The sequence below is a fragment of the Dermacentor albipictus genome, chromosome 8 (assembly GCF_038994185.2).
Source record: "Dermacentor albipictus isolate Rhodes 1998 colony chromosome 8, USDA_Dalb.pri_finalv2, whole genome shotgun sequence".
Classification (NCBI taxonomy): Eukaryota; Metazoa; Arthropoda; class Arachnida; order Ixodida; family Ixodidae; genus Dermacentor; species Dermacentor albipictus.
The window spans coordinates 95,233,566-95,251,323 of NC_091828.1; the positions used below are offsets into that span (position 1 = coordinate 95,233,566).

At 45.3% G+C, this 17,758-nt stretch overlaps 1 protein-coding gene across 7 annotated transcripts in view; it reads left to right on the plus strand.

Moving 5' to 3' along the window:
• LOC139048877 (serine/threonine-protein kinase/endoribonuclease IRE1-like) overlaps positions 1 to 17,758 on the plus strand; it is a 53,881-nt gene that overhangs the window by 30,390 nt on the left and 5,733 nt on the right. For all 7 annotated transcript variants that reach the window (XM_070523771.1, XM_070523772.1, XM_070523773.1 and 4 more), the window contains 11 exons: positions 1,348 to 1,499; positions 1,884 to 2,201; positions 3,370 to 3,436; positions 6,641 to 6,734; positions 8,364 to 8,493; positions 9,601 to 9,763; positions 12,493 to 12,686; positions 13,798 to 13,939; positions 14,480 to 14,604; positions 15,107 to 15,230; positions 15,560 to 15,627. In XM_070523771.1, coding sequence (XP_070379872.1) covers positions 1,348 to 1,499; positions 1,884 to 2,201; positions 3,370 to 3,436; positions 6,641 to 6,734; positions 8,364 to 8,493; positions 9,601 to 9,763; positions 12,493 to 12,686; positions 13,798 to 13,939; positions 14,480 to 14,604; positions 15,107 to 15,230; positions 15,560 to 15,627 — 1,577 coding nt within the window. The remainder of the gene's footprint in view (positions 1 to 1,347; positions 1,500 to 1,883; positions 2,202 to 3,369; positions 3,437 to 6,640; positions 6,735 to 8,363; positions 8,494 to 9,600; positions 9,764 to 12,492; positions 12,687 to 13,797; positions 13,940 to 14,479; positions 14,605 to 15,106; positions 15,231 to 15,559; positions 15,628 to 17,758) is intronic.

A 17,758-nucleotide genomic window follows, 5' to 3' on the forward strand; every position in this document is an offset into this window, starting at 1 on the left:
GGTGTGAACAATGCAGTTTGATGGTGTTCACAGCGCACACATACTGCTAAAGGAAAAGCACAGGCAGAGTGAAAGAGTGCCAACTTCCAGCTTTTCATTAAGCACTAAATATATACACGGGTAAAGAAAGGAAGAAAACGAGGCATTGTAAAGCAACTGATATACATAATCTTCCATATTTCACGCACGTGCCCACTGAATAACGCCTCTTTGCATGCCCTACCAGGATTTCTTCTTCTTGTAGCTGAACTCAAACAATGAAAAATTATTCTTCTTCTTAGTATTATTAAGAGTCTCTAGTCGTGCTTTCCAGTGTGCACATCGTACGGTGCTGTGACCGTGCTACTTGGACAAAGTGCACTCAGCTTAGAAGCTTACGCCACGTTTACATGTCCTGCGAAGCTTTGGTTAAAGTTTTGTTTCATTCACCCAGTCATTACTGACAGCCATTGAAACACCAGCTTACTACGCCACCCCGTAGTCAAATGGCGCAACCGTAAATAGGTAACGGAGGCAGGCTGAGGCATGCAGTGAAAAAGTCACCATGGGACACAGGAGGGCAATGAAAAACATCCACAGAGTCGTCACCGTGTAGTGTTTTGTTCTTCTTGAAGGCTTGTGTGTGGTAGCTGAAACATAGCTTTCTTTTTTAAATCTTTATTTTTGTTCATTTCTATACAGGAACAGAAACTACTGGAACAAAAAGGCTTAGCAGCTTGACAAAGTCCTTTGCTCCAAATTCAGTGCAGCACACAGGCCAGCGTGCACGCTTCTGTGACAAAATCGCATCAACTAGCACATTTCAGTACAAGAAGACAAATAGCATGAGAACAGTAAATAGCTTCGTATGCATTTATAAAATGTGATGGTGATGAAATGCGTGCGCTGTTCCAACCCTATTTACTGGCATTACACATTTTCGCTCTACTACATATATACTACACTACATTTAATGGTACAGTTACTAGTCGCTTGTCATCCATAATCGAGACAAAAAAATATTTCACAAGCACACAAAATAAAAATATATGTCAGTATACTGTTATGCAATACTCTTGTGCTAAACATTGTCAAGACGTAATAAAGCGCATTACAAAATTGGCAAGAAATGCATTCCTTGGTTGGAGTCTGCACCCATTTCTTGCACTTTATTTAACCATTAGCTTCTTTGATGCTTGTTGCTTCACCCACATCTCTTTCCTCTCAAAGTGTGATGAGGAAAAAGAAAAGAAAGAAATTGAGAGAAACAAAAAATGCGATTATTTGCATCGTAAGTGGATAAGTTCAGTAGACAATCGTAATGTGAGTGCAACGTGGCACATGATAAGTGTTGTGTATTCTCACCAGGCTACTACGAGTACCCAAACACCATGGTGGCGGTGCTCTTCTCGAGGCTTCAGATCGGGTACCGAAGTCCACCGCAGTCCGAAGATCTGGCAAGCCGTCACACCAGGGACCAGCACGACCTGCCCTCGGATGAAGTGCACATCGAGGAACGGGTACGCACAAGTACAGAGTGTCTCCCGCGATAACTGCCGCATCTACCCCGATTCTAATGTACACACAGAGTTTTTTAGGAGTTCAGAGAGAGAAGATGATGTGCACCCAAATGTAACTTGCGTCCATTTTTCGAAGAAAAAAAATTATGCACGCTTTCAGCTCTCACAATCAGACTAAAAAAACAACCTGCAGTATTTACGTTCACAGAATGTAAATTTATTCACACTTAAATCTTTATTGCAGTTGTGGCCGTCTTCATTGCTCTTAACCATCTTTCTACAGGTATACCTATGTAGATGTATGTTTATTGATGATGTTACGGAGGAGCATTCCATAATTTTCGAGGTGTGATACGGAAGACGATTGCTGCTCTTGAACTGCAGGTTATCCCAACCAAGGACGTTGACAGTCCTAGCCCAGGAGGGGGGAACTGGGAGATCGGGGACGACGGCAAAAGCTGGAGGCCCATTCCCTTCTTCAACCGCAAGGGGGACGATTGGGGCGGCAAAGAGGGCGCCAGGACCAGGGGGGACAGCTCCGCTCGTCAGCGGCGCCGGCGGGTTGATGCGGCAACCGAGACGCCGGCGTGGCCTCCGGAAGACACGTTGCTGTCCACCTTGGGCCAGGTTACCTGGTCCCAGATGACGCTGGTGATCCTTCTGGCAAGCATGGCGGCAGCGGTGGCCTACCTTTACCCACAGGTGAGGAGGAGGTCTTCTGCAGGCTTAAAAAAAAGGAAGCTGTTATAAGAGTAATGTGTTGAAAAGCATTTGGAAGCTACAGTTTGAAGAATAGCATGGGTGAGTGAGCGAGCGAGCGAGTGAATGAATGGATGCTCGACTGAGTGAATGCTTGTGTGAATGAATGAATGGATGAATAAATGAGTGAATGAATGAATGAACAAAGAAGTGAGTGAACAAGTGAAGAATGAATGAATGGATGAATGGAGAAGGAAGCGAACACGTCAGTGACTATCTTGATTACTAGCTTCACAATGCAAAACTGAACCACCAGTGATAAGCTTCAACATTGTAGCTTGATTGTCATTGCGGTCCTGTGCAGCGCACAGCAATCGAAACGCCATACTCGGAGCGCATGGCTGCCGGCACTTCTTGCGCCATTCGGAGATAGCTGGGAACCCCGAGCTGATGCATTGTGGTACTATATACGATGAAAGCAAAAAGCCTTTGAGCCAAGTTCTGATTACATTTGGTCCTCCTGGGATCAAGCGCCACCCGCCGGGGGTCCGAGTATGGCGTTTAAATTTTGAGCACCGTCCATGGACTCAGATCCGCAGTGTGCTGTCTGACACGAGACAGCGCACTGATAAGAATAGCTTAGCCATACGGTGGTTTGCAGAGTACCAACAACCTAACACAGAAATACCATCCGTGCACATGTGGTATCAAAAAGAATAACAGAATAAACTAAGGTGCAGAACTTAATACACTAATGCTACAGATTGGCAATTCGCATGGTGTGGCTGAGACTTCTGAAACATATTGTAACTATATTGCAAGTATTTTTGCATTATTTGTTCAGCAATACTAGCAAAAAGAGCTGTAATGTTTGCTTAGGACAATGGAAAATATACAAGTGCTGTATATAAGTAATATGATATGATATATATGTAAGTAATATGATATAACATGCAACAGATACAGGTTGGACAGATAGAGATAGCTCCCATGTGTTGCCCCTTCTTCTGTCTGTATGTGTAAGTTTGTACTGCAAACTTATCATAACTGAGATTGGCCGTTTGGCCCAAGGTATGATAAGAAGAGAATGGTATCTTAGGTCAAGAGTCATGAGGCAGAACAACAGCCCCTGATAGCCACCTCTTTGACCTTCACGCATTGTCCTTTCCAGGCGAGAGAGTACCAGCGCTCGTCCCGGAGCGGGAACCTGAGGGTCAGTGGTGGCAGTCAAATTCTGGGTAAGCTTTCATTTTTTCATCATCATGATCATCATCATCACCACCACCACCACCACCACTACCACCACCACAACCACCACCATCATCATCATAATTCTGGGTAAGCTTTCATCCTTTTATTACTACTACTATGTATTATTATTATTATTATTATTATTATTATTATTATTATTATTATTATTATTATTATTATTATTATTATTATTATTATTATTAGAGAGTTTTAGCCCAGCGGGTTTACGGCCAGCGGAGCGGAGCGGTCTCCACCGTTGCGCCAGCGGAGCGGCTCGCGAAAAAAGAATTTTAGCCCAGCGGATCATCCGCTCGAGCGGGGTAAAGAGCGGGGCGCTCTGCTGCCCCACCTAGTGGTTCGAATAGGAGTTACTGAGAAATGAAATTGAATTACGCTTGCTTTTATTATGCAAGAAATGTTGATTAAAGATATATTACATGTTCTCAGTGCATTATTTGTTAATAATGTACTGAGTACTAATGTGCGGGTCAGCGCGGCAATCGCCGTCTTCGATGCAGAACTGCCGGCGTTTATGTTCGCGGCTGCCGTCTTGCATTTCCCATACACACCCGCGCGCCCTTACGCATGCTCGCGCGCTGCGTATACCCTCCGCTGGGTAGTGCTTTCCAGCGGGCGTAAACGCTGCTCCGTAAAACCGCTGGCCGCCTCAGCGTGGTGCGCATGCGCAGTCGCATCTCCGCTCGCCCGCTCCGCTGGCCGTAAACCCGCTGGGCTAAAACTCTCTATTGTTGTTGTTGTTGTTGTTGTTGTTGTTGTTACACCTATAGCCATTAGGACTATTTTTTCTTGTTTTTGGAATGTCTATCTCTGTTATCACATGTAAGGTATGCAAACAATCTCAGAGGCTTGATTTCACCTCAACTGCCAGCCAAATGTGACAGCTTCATTCAACATTAGACCACGCCTCTACTTTCAGCCACCAGCAGCAACCTCTGCTTGACCTTGAAGTAGTGTTAGTTCATTAGTTTGAGGTTTGGCACTAAGTGTTGAATGTGCCTGGTCATTTCTGTTTCATATTCATAAAGCTGCGTAAACATGCTCTGATGCCTCCGATATAGAATTATCAAAGCCATGATACAGTGAATTAAGCGTAATGATTCAAGAAAAAGTTTGTTCAGTACATACTTTTGGCAGAGAAACATGCTACATCAAGGTGTCCTGCGGCTTAGGTAAGCTGCAGTAAAACCCACTTAACTCGAAGTTGTAAAAACAGGAAAAAAATTCCAGGATAAGTTGAGTTTAAGGAAAGTGAGACCAGAAAAACACAAGTCCGCTGGTCAGGCATAATATACCAAATATAGCTTTTCCAGAATGACGTCGGTAACCACTAACATCTTGACAAAAGCTCAGTATACCAGGAGCAGCATAGCTGGTTGGTCACTTTCAGTGATACAATCACTTTCACGAGAGTTTGGGTGACTCTGCATTCGACACGTTGACATCCATGGAACAACAGCGTTCCTAGCACTGTGACAAGACAGCTTGCTTGGCACTGAAAAAGTTTGACCATTGATCCTGACGCAACACTTAAAGTCTGCCATCCCAGGTGTTCAGAACCAGTTCCAGGCATGGAAAATATGACACTGCTAATTTGTACAGTGAAATGAATCTCCGACAATTTGAAAAGGAACTGCGGTTAGAGCACAACTATCATGGCTTTAGCAGATGATCGTCAGTGACCTGACTGTTTATGCCAGTCAGGTAGGAAGCTAGCGCCCTTAACAAACTGCAGTCTTGATTAAACTATGCTGGGGGCTCGCATGTTCCAATCATGTTGCTCACATGCTTCGATTGCTCGCAGAGTGCTGATCATATTGCTCTAGGCCACGATTAATATGCTGTAACCACATTTATACACTAATGAGAGCGTCCGAAATGAAAGGGCGATTAGTAAAGACTCCCAGCTCACCGCTCCTGAGTGAGCAAGCTCGCATGAGGAATGATATAGAGAAGGGAGGGGAATAAGTGGGCAGCGCAGTGCCTGGCTTTGCCAGCGAGTTCAGTGCAGTGTGATCACTCGCTGCTTGGTTTCATGCAACCGAAACTGGCACTGCTTCGTTGCCTAGGCAACCTGCTCATGGCAAAGCAGAAGGCACTGAAGAAATCCGGGTCGGAAAAGAAATCTGTTTGGAAAAAATGCCATAGCAATGCAAAATACATTGCGAGAAGTTTGTTAAAAGTTTCTTATCATTTCCTTGTTTGTGGTGCAAATGGCAACAGTTGCTGAGGGTGCCGGTTGCTCACTGTGATGTGACCTTGGTTAGCATGGCACATAGTGCGGAGGTGTACTTTGCTGGAAGTGACATTAAGGCCTCTCTTGCAGAATGCACAGTCCGGTGCAACCCCAAGGCGCGAAGGAAAGTCCTCGTGGCCGCAGAATTCTGTTTTCACTTTTTGATGATATTGCAGCTGTGCGCATAACGTGGAAGCTTCTTGGTTGCAACGTTTCTTTGTTATTGGGGCAGCTGAGACTTCGAGATATCCAGAGTCCAGGAGAAAACATTTGTAGAATAAGAGGTGAAAAACACATCGAGTTGACATCGTGGCTGGAAAGAAATTCGACTTATTCGTTATTTCAAGATATCAGAGTTTGTGTTAATGAAGGTTTACTGTATACCAAAATGTAGACATAAAAATAATCTTACTGAGTATTGCCAGCTCGTGCATTCAGGGAGAGAAAACCTGCACCTTTGATCTCAAATCTCACCCTCGCCAAGCATTCAAGCTCGCTCAACCTTAAATGCACAATTGAGGTAGAGGTAAAAATAGTTGGTCTTACTGGCAGTATTTCCAGCACTTCACATTCTCAGGTTGAGGTCAGAGCCACCTTTGTAAGCATCACCATCACATTTTCTTGGCAGAAATTGCCGTAAATGAAAACTGTTTATCCCAAGTGGCATTCCATCCCAAGTTCACAATGTGTGAACACTTTTGCCGCTATTGTGCCATCTGTGTTGTTGTGCCAACCATTGTTATTCATCATGCTGTTGACATTTCTGCCGTCATCTTTCCATCGTTGTCGTGGCACTGCTATCTTTTCTGTCATCTTCACCGTTGTATGATTAGCATTTGAAGCACTCTGTTACCAACAACCTTGAAGGGCTGTTGGTAACAGAGTGCTGCAGCCATGGTGTCATATCCTACTCTTGCTTGTTCTTTTCTCCTTGCAGAAGTTACAGAAGACGGGGTCTGTCATGTGGGCAAAATCAGCTTCGACACACGAGACGTGATTGGTCGTGGCTGCAATGGAACATTTGTGTTCAAGTGAGTTCATGCTCTTCGTTGTGATTTCACTGCACTTGTCTTGCTCTACTCGCTCCACTAAGAAAGAATGTGCGTTCATTTTAACCTTCGTATAAAATAGCAGCGGTATGTCAAGTAGAGATGGCAGTTGCCTCTGAACATCAATAGCATTGCAGATGGCTGCTCAGAGAAAAGCAATAATGTGCAGTCCGTATCTAGCCGAAACGTGACCTTTCTTTGGATCATTCATTGCATTTACTTCATCTGTTAGCTATGCTTTGCTTCGTTCGCTATGCTGCTACCTCGCAACAAGTAGCAGCTTACGAAGCGGCCAAGTGAACTGAAGCGAATGTCAGAATATGGCAGTGTCCTGCTCCCACGGGACCACTTTCCAAGTCATGACGACGTCACAACACAGTAGAGACGAAACCGAAACTGGCTGTCGAAAAGCAGTTATGTTAAGTTAGTCAGGTCACTGTGAGATTTTACACTATTTTTTCTTGAGCTTAGAGGTCTAGGACCTCCAATTAATGAAAAATAAAAGGTGGAGATGTGTCAGTGCCCCTTTGATGTGAGGCCAGAGAACAGCAGCTGCTGAAGGGGGTGCTACCATACGAATAAGCACAGAGCAGATTTCGTGTCACCATATCTAAGAAACATGAAGAGATGCATTGTGGACGCTGTATGCCTACACTCACCGTGTGGCTCTGTTTAACTGTCTCACTGATCACACAGTCTGGCACAGTGGTACGTGGCTGAAAGATACCACGTTCATTTTGATCCCCATAGAAGGCACAGCCTGTCGCTTTCAACCTGTTAGCAGCTCCTGCGAAAGGGAAAATAGTTTATTCACACTTAATCCTTGCATTCGGCCACTTGTATCTGCTGTGCAGACTTACGAGTGCTCACCACCCTGCTTGTGACGTTGCAGTGGTGGTACTAGTGATCCACTATTAATATGAGTTCTAGCAATGGTATTCCTCCATGTTACAGCAGTACTTCTACACCTATGAGAGTTTTGTGCCCCGGACATGTTGATGGATGTATCAAGAGGTGAAAGAGTCCAAAACAGTTATCACTACAAAATAATAGAATAGGTATAAAATCCATGCTCTGCATACTTGAAAGGAACAGCGCAAAAGATAGGACAAGCAACTGGCAAACATAAACACACAGGGTTCACCTCCAACTGGGTTTATTGACACCAAGTGACCAGAAAAAGGAGATAGTAGAAGCGATAAATTGCTTTGTCAGTGTGTGAAGTGGTTTCAACTGTTGTCTGTAAATGCTTAAAACAAGGGGTCAGTCACCTGGTATCAATAAACTTCGTCGAAAGTTGGCGCTCTGTATGTGGGCTAGCCATTTGCTTATTCGTCGCTTGTGCTGTTTCCTTTAAAGATGTTGCCTTACCAACTAGCTTGAATTCAGACTTTAGTCCATGTTTTGCATGAATTGCATGGATTTCTGTTACGATACAAAGGGGCTGGTATTTTAGAGACTTCGCGTGCATTTATCAGCATTGTGATGCATGGCACTCGTCGTGATGTTATGTCTCACGCTTATTTTTGTTGTCATTTGTCATCTATTTCCTGCGGCAATCTGGTTTTGTTCCATGGTCATCTGTAGACACCAATAATCCATTAAACGCAGGGGCACTTTCGAGAAGCGCCCCGTGGCGGTCAAGCGCATCCTGCCGGACTGCATCAGCCTGGCGAGCCGTGAAGTGGACCTGCTGCGCGAGTCTGACGAACACCCCAATGTGGTTCGCTACTTCTGCATGGTGTGTGCTGCTGCTCTCTTCTGCTTTACGGGTTCTCTGCTCTTATGGGCTCTCTTAGGGGTTCTCTGTTCTTACGGGAAATGCTCTTCCCTCAGTATTGCACCATGCATACGTGGACATGTCAGGCTTCCTTGATGTAAGAGTGAGGCTCTGAAAGGAACGTTAGTTCTTGGCAGTCATGCTCACATTTGCACAGGCTTTGCAAGGTCTCTTAAGGGTATCTGAAAACCAGTTCCTTTTAAAAACTTATGCGAGTGAATGTTTCGACTTTGTGGTTATCAAAAAGTCTTGAAGGAGCTTTTGAGACAGCTGTCAGTGTGGCTAGCAAGAAAATTGGTGCAAGGACCAAAAGAAGGGAAAAAGCTGCTAAGAGGAAGAATTGAGGATAGGAAGATAGATGGGATTGGATGGCAGGATTGAAACCGGAAATACAGTACAACCACAACCATTGGGCGGCGGACAAATTTCCACAGACGTTGCTGCAGCACCTGCATGACGCAGAGCTGCAGGCTTACATATGATCTTCTGTTTGTGCAGCGCATGGACGTGACTAATGAGGCCAGTGAGAGACCAGAGACAGCTTTTTCTTATTCTCTGCTCATGCTAAGTTTGTGAGCCCTGCCTGGGCCGCACACTGCTCCCCACTAGTGTTGGCAGTTGTGTTTGCAGATGTGGTCAACGTGACTGAGGACAGTACCTGATGATGCTGCTGCTGCAGATCTTTTTTCTAGTTATGCCTTGTAGCAGTCTGAAATGTAAAGGAAAAAGAAAAAAGAAAGTTGTCTCCTTGGTTGTTTGTCTCCGTGCGCTGGATTTCTTGCCGACACCATTTACCCAGTAAAGCTATCCAAGCTCTAAATGGAGAGAAAACTGCGAAAGTTGGTAAAGATTTGTGGCGACGCTAGCTGTGCAGCAGAGCAGAGGCGAGGACGAAGGCAAGTGAAGTGAGTGCCGACAGCGCTTGCATTGTGTTGCTCACCTTCGTCCTCGCCTTTGTGCTCGTATTTGCGGCCCTGTGTTAGCTGAGCTTGCAGTCTTTATTCGGTGCATGCTGCATGCTTATTCATCTCGGTTTCTTGCCTTCTCGCGCGTGCGTGCGTGTGCCAGGAGGAGGACCGCCAGTTCTGCTACATTGCCCTGGAGCTGTGCGAGGCCACCCTGCAGGACTTCGTGGAGTGTCCCGGCTCGGAGGACTGGGGCCACCTGGAGCCCATCACGCTGCTCCACCAGGCCTCCTCCGGACTGCACCACCTGCATTCGCTCGACATTGGTGCGTGCCTAGAGTCCGTCTTTACAGTTGAACCCGGAATATATAGAATTCCGAGAGGATCGCGGAATAGTTTGGTATATCATTACTTCTATGCACCAAATAATGTCAATATAGGCCCCTAGTAAAAGCTCTGCGTGTCTCTGGTAATTGGCTAAAACTGTCACAGACAGGAGCTTACTGATTGGCATATCCAAAGGCAGCAATGTTGACAAACACACCGCAATGATTTTAGGTGTAAGAAAATAAAAATGTGTGCAAAATTTACAAATGCCACTCTTTGGGAAGCCATTTGTCCATGTCGTGGCTGCTGGCAGCCTTTCACCTGAAACTGCTTTGGCAACGATGCTGTAGCAGTTTTTGAATCGCTGGGAGCCAGCCAGTCCTTCCACATTCCTCTTGAAATGCTATCGCAAAGGCATTCTCAGCTGGCATCGGCCCATCCACAGGGATGGTTTTGGCGTGGACACCGAGAAAGCGCTCGTAGAGGGCGTTTTAGGCTTTTACAAACATCAGAACTTGCTCATAGCGAGCTCCCAAATGACTGTGCCCCGCTGCCTTCATTGCAGCCTGGGCGACTCAACTTGATACTGCGAGATAGTGACTGATGCTGCTGCTGTTGCTTCCTCTATGTGCTTGCTGAATGGAATGACATAATCAAACATGCCAGGTCACACAAAACATGCTGCGCAGAAACGTTAACAAAGAGAGTCCTGCCAGTGACGGCAGAGCTGGCACCCTCCCTACTAGTATGCAGGCCCTTCACCTTGCTCCTGCCATCCTCCTTCTTTTTTTTTTTTTTATGGTTGCCCTAGTCTCTTTTCCGCACAACTGCTCTTTCGCTGTCTGTCGTGCATGCTGGCTTGGCAGTCTGCCAGCCACTCGACATGAGCTATGGGCTCGCCACCAGCACATTCGAATCGTCGAAACAGCAACGGGTTGCCGGGCAGTGTTCACTGTGTCGAGTGTCTCTACCACGGGAGTCCGATAAAAAAAAGCTGTGATTTTATACAATTACACGCGATTTTCAAGGGGATGTTTGGAGTGTTCAATATTAACAATGATTCGAAATAACCGAGCGTGATACGACGGAGCCCAGCTGTATACTTTTGCATATGGGAGCTCTCTACCAGAGAGACCAAAGGGCCTCAGTCCAGAGAAACTGAGGTCCTTCTGAGCGCTTCTACAGCACTTAGGGCAACAGACTTGCGTACCTGACTGTAGGCACACATTGTGTTTGTCTGGTGTACGTCGTGGATATGAACTCTTGCCTTCTCCCTCTGTTTTTCACTCCCCCTCTCCATGTGTAGGGTAGCAAACTGGACAGTGTCTAGTTAGCTTCCCTGGATTTCTTCTCTTTTCCTCAAAAAGATGCCGGCAGCTTTAACTGATGGCCTGAATGTTTTACCACACCTGTATTTTCTTGCCTTCCATACCTCGAGAGTTTGAGCAGAGCCATTTAGGGGGGAAGAGGGGGGGGGGGGGGGGCTGAAACACATGGCTCGTTGGGGACACATGCAAATAGTGCTCATGTAAGCACTGTGCTGCACCAGAATCAAGGACGTGTGTCATCTATGGCAATGCCAGGCAAGAAACGTAGATTCTCTTGGTGCAAGGATTGGTGGAGCCATTTACTGACTTGAGGGTGAGAAAACCACTACGCATTTTGCCGTCTGGGGTAGCTGTGTTGTTTTCCTGAGATATGGCGCCACGGGTGAGAAAACCACTATGCATTTTGCCGTCTGGGGTAGCTGTGTTGTTTTCCTGAGATATGGCGCCACTGTTCCTTTCCGTGAGCGAATTACTTCTGGAATCTGGCATTGCTGCAGACGACGTGTACTTATGGCATTTTTCTTGGCAAAATAGACAAGTATTGTGTCCATGCATTATGTACAAGAAAATGCAGCAAAAAAGGAAAAAAAGAAAGAAAATATGGAAAGGACAATGTGTTAATGCGGCACAGGAATCGGTTCACCAAAGAACCTGCCGAGGCCTTTCAATATACAGCGCAGGCCAAGTATGTGGGTCAGTTCTCCATCTGTATCACTTGGCAGAAGTGAAGTTCACTTTTTTTTGAAATCTTTGAGCTAGCAGGTTCCGTGAATCTGCATTCTTCCTTCTGGTTTGAGAGTCATGGTGGTTATCTTGCCTTCTTTGCACACCCTGTAATCATGTGATTTAAGCATTGTATAAGAGTGGCTGCGCGTTGCCTTCATTAAACTTTCAGGTCGGAGTGCACGTCTGTGTTTTACGTCTTTTTATCCCTCCTCTATCTTTTTGCAAATATACAAGATGACATCACTGTGTAAAGATTGAGGGGGAAATTAGCTGTTTTTTTTTTCCTAAGCCGGAAGAGTTGTCTTTATCAGCTTCACTTATAGATGCACCACACAGCAGACGGCGCTGCGAGGCATCAGAAATCTAATCAGCGAATGAGATAAGCAGACGTTTAGAGTATTGGTGGAAAAAAAATATGCAGGGAAAAGATTGATAAAACCAGGGTTGTCACAGGCTTGGGTAACTGTACAATATGTGGAGCTTTCAAGGGAGAGAAGATAAAGGCGATATAGGCAAAATGCTAGACTGCAATAGATGTAGCGACACCTGATTAGCTCAAGCAGCTTAGGTGGCTATTTGTCGGCATCCTGTTCCAAGGGTGATGCCAATAGAAATTATCATTGTCATCATCGTTTCTTGCTGAATGGCTTCAAGAAGGCTGTGTGCTTGTGCAGTTCACCGAGATGTCAAACCTCACAACGTGCTCATCTCGCGACGGAATGCCGCTGGCGAGGCTAAGGCCATGATCTCAGACTTCGGCCTCTGCAAGAAGCTGAGCCACGGGCGGCTGTCGTTCTCGCGAAAGTCTGGCGTCACCGGCACCGACGGCTGGATCGCACCGGAGATGCTGTCGGGTCACGGGCGAGCCGTGAGTGACCTCGTCACCAACACTACTTGCTGATGCTTTTAGTGCTGACAGCCAGTTGGCAGTAGCCGCTGTACACTTAAACCTTGATTTAGCAGAACTGTTTATATTATAAACATCCAGGGTTAAAAGAAAAATAGCACTTCTCTGTGTAAAGACACAGAGTCAAGTGCTATTTCAGTTTTATGAAGTTTGTAATAAAGATAGCCAAAGTAGAAAAAGTAGTTTGAGTTGCATTGGTAAATTATCCTTCTGCAATACCAGAAATAGCCACTCTTACTATGTGAAGCTGCTTAGTAAGCCAGAAAAGGCGCAAATATGAAAGATGGGTGGCAACGTTGTGTTGAAGTTTTCGTACCAGCTTGCTGTGATGTCGTGAATTTTTTATGGCATCCACTCGGGCCTCGCTAAGTTTTATCAGTAAAGACAAACTATACATTGTATTTGAAAAGATCCAAGGACTGAACCTCCATCTCCACTTTCGGCAATGTGATGGGTCTTTTCTTTCCCGTTCAAAGCAGTGCTGCTCTTGACGCATCTTTTTAATGGGTCGTATACAAGCGTGCTGTGGTTAACTATTTGTGCCGCTTTCAAGGAAGTGAAGCTTCATACCATAATTATGAAGTCAAAACACAAAAATGACAGGACACAATATTTACTTTAAGAAAATCTGGAAACCCCCTTCATGCCAAATCCTTCTTGCGCAAAGTCTCTCTTTGCTTTCCTGCACTATCATCAACTGTCCCAGCATTCTGTTATTTGTGTAATGATGCCTGAGAACAAATACCAATTTTCTGCATAGACATACTAGAAGCTAAATTATGTTCTACATTGTTGATTTTAAACATAACTTCGTTGGGCATTCCAGATTTCAGTCTCTTAAAGGCAGCTGACAATGTTCAGTATATTAACATTTTTCGTTATGTTTGGTGGAGTTTAATGCTGACATGGGGCAATAACAAAAGAATCACCGTGTACAGGCCTTGTTTTCTAGTGTACTCGCCAGTGAACGAAGCTTATATCTAGCGCTGTGTTAAAAAAATATATGTTCTGGCAAAGTTAAGTCTTACAGAGTATCCGCATCAATCACAACCTGTTTGCTTTATCTGCGCAGACAAAAGCTGTGGATGTGTTTTCGCTGGGCTGCGTCTTCTACTATGTGCTGAGCGGAGGCCGGCACCCGTTTGGTGACACCCTGGAACGGCAGGCCAACATCAAGCATGGACGACACAATCTCTCGGATGTTGGGACACATGGTGCGTCACGGGCGATTGCTGCGGCACCTGTACTCATTGCTTATTTAAAGCTAAATGGTTTGAGTTATGATTCTGAAATTGCAGTTGAACCTTGGTGTAACGATGTCACAATTAAAGCAGTATTTAGTGCATTACAGGCAGTATTCATTGCCAAAGTACACACAAGGGCAGGTGCTCCTGTGTTTCCATCCACGGGTAGCATGTAACGGCTCACACATTTTGTTCTTTACCCTTTTTACGACGAGGGGGTAAATTCTTTGCTTGATCTTTGTTTGATGTGAGCGTTGTTTGTTGTTCACATATAGTGCAAGCATCAAAAAAGATGTATTGCTGTGCATTGGATGACTCAAATCTATGAAACATCTCACCTGTGATTTGCTTCTGAATATGTTTAGAGTTTCTGCTGTTGTTTAAACATGTTTGCCCAAATGCGTGTGAGCGAGTTTGCTTCTAAGTCAAAGTGTTGTTCGAGAGCAGGTCGTCACTGACGCTAACTAACCGCATGTTTGAAATAAACGCCACAACTTTTGCTCACTGCAGGTCCCCTTGGCCAGTCCCTGATTGAACAGATGCTTCACACAGACCCCCAGGAACGCCCCTCTGTCTCGGCGGTGGTGAAGCACCCCGTCTTCTGGGGCCCAAAGAGGCAGCTGGACTTCTTTCAGGTAGCTGCCTCAGGATGCATTTTTTGTTTCTGTGCTTGTGGTGTTTCTTCAGCATGCGATACGTGTTTGCGGCATGAGCTTGCATTTGTAGTATGAGCCAATCTCCAGTGGTGCACATGGTGTGAGTTTGCGGCCCTGTATTCTCAGGCGCCATCGGAGATCCCCCGAATGTAATTGGTGTTGCTCAAATTCAATATCTGAATGTAATCACTCTTATTGCATCCTCCATGATGGGCATAAGAAATGAATAAAGACCTTTTGACACACTTGCTCTGACTAAAGAAAGTGGAGTCACTACTTGAATGCAGGGGAGAAAAGGCACGTTCCTCAAACAGCACTATATTGAAGTACAGTGTCTTCGTCAGTCGAGGGGCAGTTCTATCCTCCACTTGGCTGAATTGAGAAGGGAAACTTCAAGTGGGAAACTCGTGGTGCTTGTTCTTCAGAGTGCTTTGCTAATGAAGGCTAGCCAGAGTGACCGCTCGTCGTTTTCTCTCGAAAGGACGTGAGCGACAGAATTGAGAAGGAGCCACCGGACAGCGCGGTGGTGCGGCGTCTTGAGCGGGGCGGCTTCGTAGTGGTGCGCGGTGATTGGCGGGACCACATCACCGAGGAACTACAGAAAGGTAATTGCCAAGGTGTTGCCACCGTAATTTTTTTTTTCTTATGTGCAAAAACAACGAATTTGCTCTATGTCTTGGCACGTAATGTGAAGCTGAAAGCTGCAGTTTAGACTTGGTATGGAAATGCCACAGTGCGTTTGTCGATGTCCAATTGTTGGTCTACAATTGTCAGTCTGAGCTGCCGAGAAATTTTAAGAACCCCTGGTTCGCATACTTTTGAATGCGAATGTAAAATTTCTTATTACCACTTACAAAATACTGCATAGTCATCTTTTGCAGCTTGCCAACCTCTTCTTTGCTCATTCTTGTGTGTTCTTGTCACGTTTGCACAGATCTACGCAAGTACCGTACTTACAAGGGTCATTCTGTTCGGGACCTGCTAAGGGCCATGCGAAATAAGGTGAGCTATTTTTTTCTTCTGGGTAGAAGTGGCACCTGTTCTTGTCACGCCATATTAGCCACGCTTATCTCAAGATTGCTGTGTTTCCTCAGATTGAAGCACCCCTTTTACTTGAACCCTGTTACCCCACCATTTTAAAGATTGAAGAGCCCTTCCCACTTTCCCCGAAATATTAATGCCAATTTATGTGCCCTGAATTTAAACTTGCCTCCCACTTGAGTCATTTGAAGGCATTACGAAAAGGGGGCTATCTGATTCCGTGGTCATCATGGCGTGAGAAAAAGAGAGTGAGATTTGATCTAAGTGACTGTGGTAATTTTGACTCTTGCCAAATCACTTTTCATTTCCTGGTGCTACCGCATCACATTAGTATCAAGTTAGTACTAGTACCATTCTTATTACTCATAATAATATTGCCATGTAATAAATTGCTTCTGGCATTAGCTGTAGTGGTAGTAGTAGTAGTAGTGGCTTTAGTAGTAGCATGATTAGTAGTACATAGTAGAACCAGCAGCAGTAGGAGTAGGAATAGTAGCAGGTAGCAATGGTAGCGTGAGTTAGTAGTCGTAGCAATAGTTGGTAGTAGTAGTAGTACTAGCAGTTGCAGTAGTTAGCAGTAGCACCAGTGTTAGCGGTAGCACTACATTGTACTAGTAGCACTAGCAGTTGCTACAGCACTGGTGGCATTGGCTACGACGACTGCCACTGCAGCTGGCTGCGCACTCATAGCTGTTTGTGTCATTGGCACAACCGCGCGCTATCTTGCATCCTGTTTTGTGCTGTCTGTGGCCGATGACATCAGCTTTGGTTTTTCTTTTAATGTGGGAGCAGACCAACAGCTGTGATTTTGTGCCCAATGAGAAAGGAAAAAAGAAAGAGATGTCAGGATGCTGGGAGTCATGTGTGTTCCCTTTTGTTACACTGTGTGCATGTCCATTATTGTAACCTTCATCACTAAGCACACGAAACGTTTTTTGCGGGGCATGTCTAGCCGGCAAGTATGAAATTTATCTCATTGGGCAGTGAAGTTCCTCATTAATTTTGTTGTAATAAAGATTTCTTAGCAGCTCATAGCCACATCGTTGAGCTTGGCGGGTAAGTAGGCTAGCGTACAAACTTGTGCACAAAGCATGCACACTTGTAGTTGTTGTTAGACTGCTTTAGTATGGCATTTTGGCCAGTTTCAGTATCAGTTTATTATTCGTTCATAGCAATTGGTTACAAGAAATGATATACAAGCAAGGGTCCCATATGGTCAGCTAGAGATTGCACCAGGACCCTTATGGAATCATGGACCTTCATGGAATGCAAAGTGGATATAGTCTAATATGTGTATGTCTTTGCCGAGAATTGGAGTTCAACATTTTGTGTCGCCATCTAGCTTACAAAAATATAAGCACTTTTGTTGCAATGGAAGTGTTTCCTTAGGCCTAACTGAATCGAAACGGACAGCTTATCTTAAAGCAGCAACAAATCATTGCAGACGCATAGGCTAATCTCGAACTGAGATGACGCTAACTGAAAGCCAATTTTGCCATTCACTCCATGGGAACGTACGAGTGGACAAGTAGGAAAGACAAGTTCAGTTGGAAGGGCACCACCATGTTGCCACGCTAACTTCGAAAGCTATGCAATGCAACGCCGAGTTTTAAATACTATACTGTGTCTTTACCTAACCTGTAAGAAAGCTTCCTGTTGTGTTCTACACACATGCCTTCCGGTGTTGTCTTTTATAGCGTGTGTAAGCATTTAAGATACAACGCACTACGATGGTCTGTTGTCCCATTGGCTGTTCTTTTGAGTGTGCTGCAGCCCCTGCTGTCTGTGTATCAGCTGCATTGGGTTCACCTCTTTGTTGTTCTAGTGGGCTGTTCTCAACCGCTGCTCATGACCTCTTGCATCTGTATGGCAGCTGATTGTACCGAAGACAATAATCGGCAGAGGGGGGGGGGTTGGACGGAGATTGTGGAATGCTCAAAATATATCAACTTCATGGACATGCCCTGCCCACGTTTCGGTCAGCAGGCCTGGCGAGGGCTACGTTTCGCTTTCTGCTGCTGGCATGAGCATTGCACGCACGTGGAGTAATGTTCCAGCTTTGTAATTTACGCAACAGGATAGGACACACGGG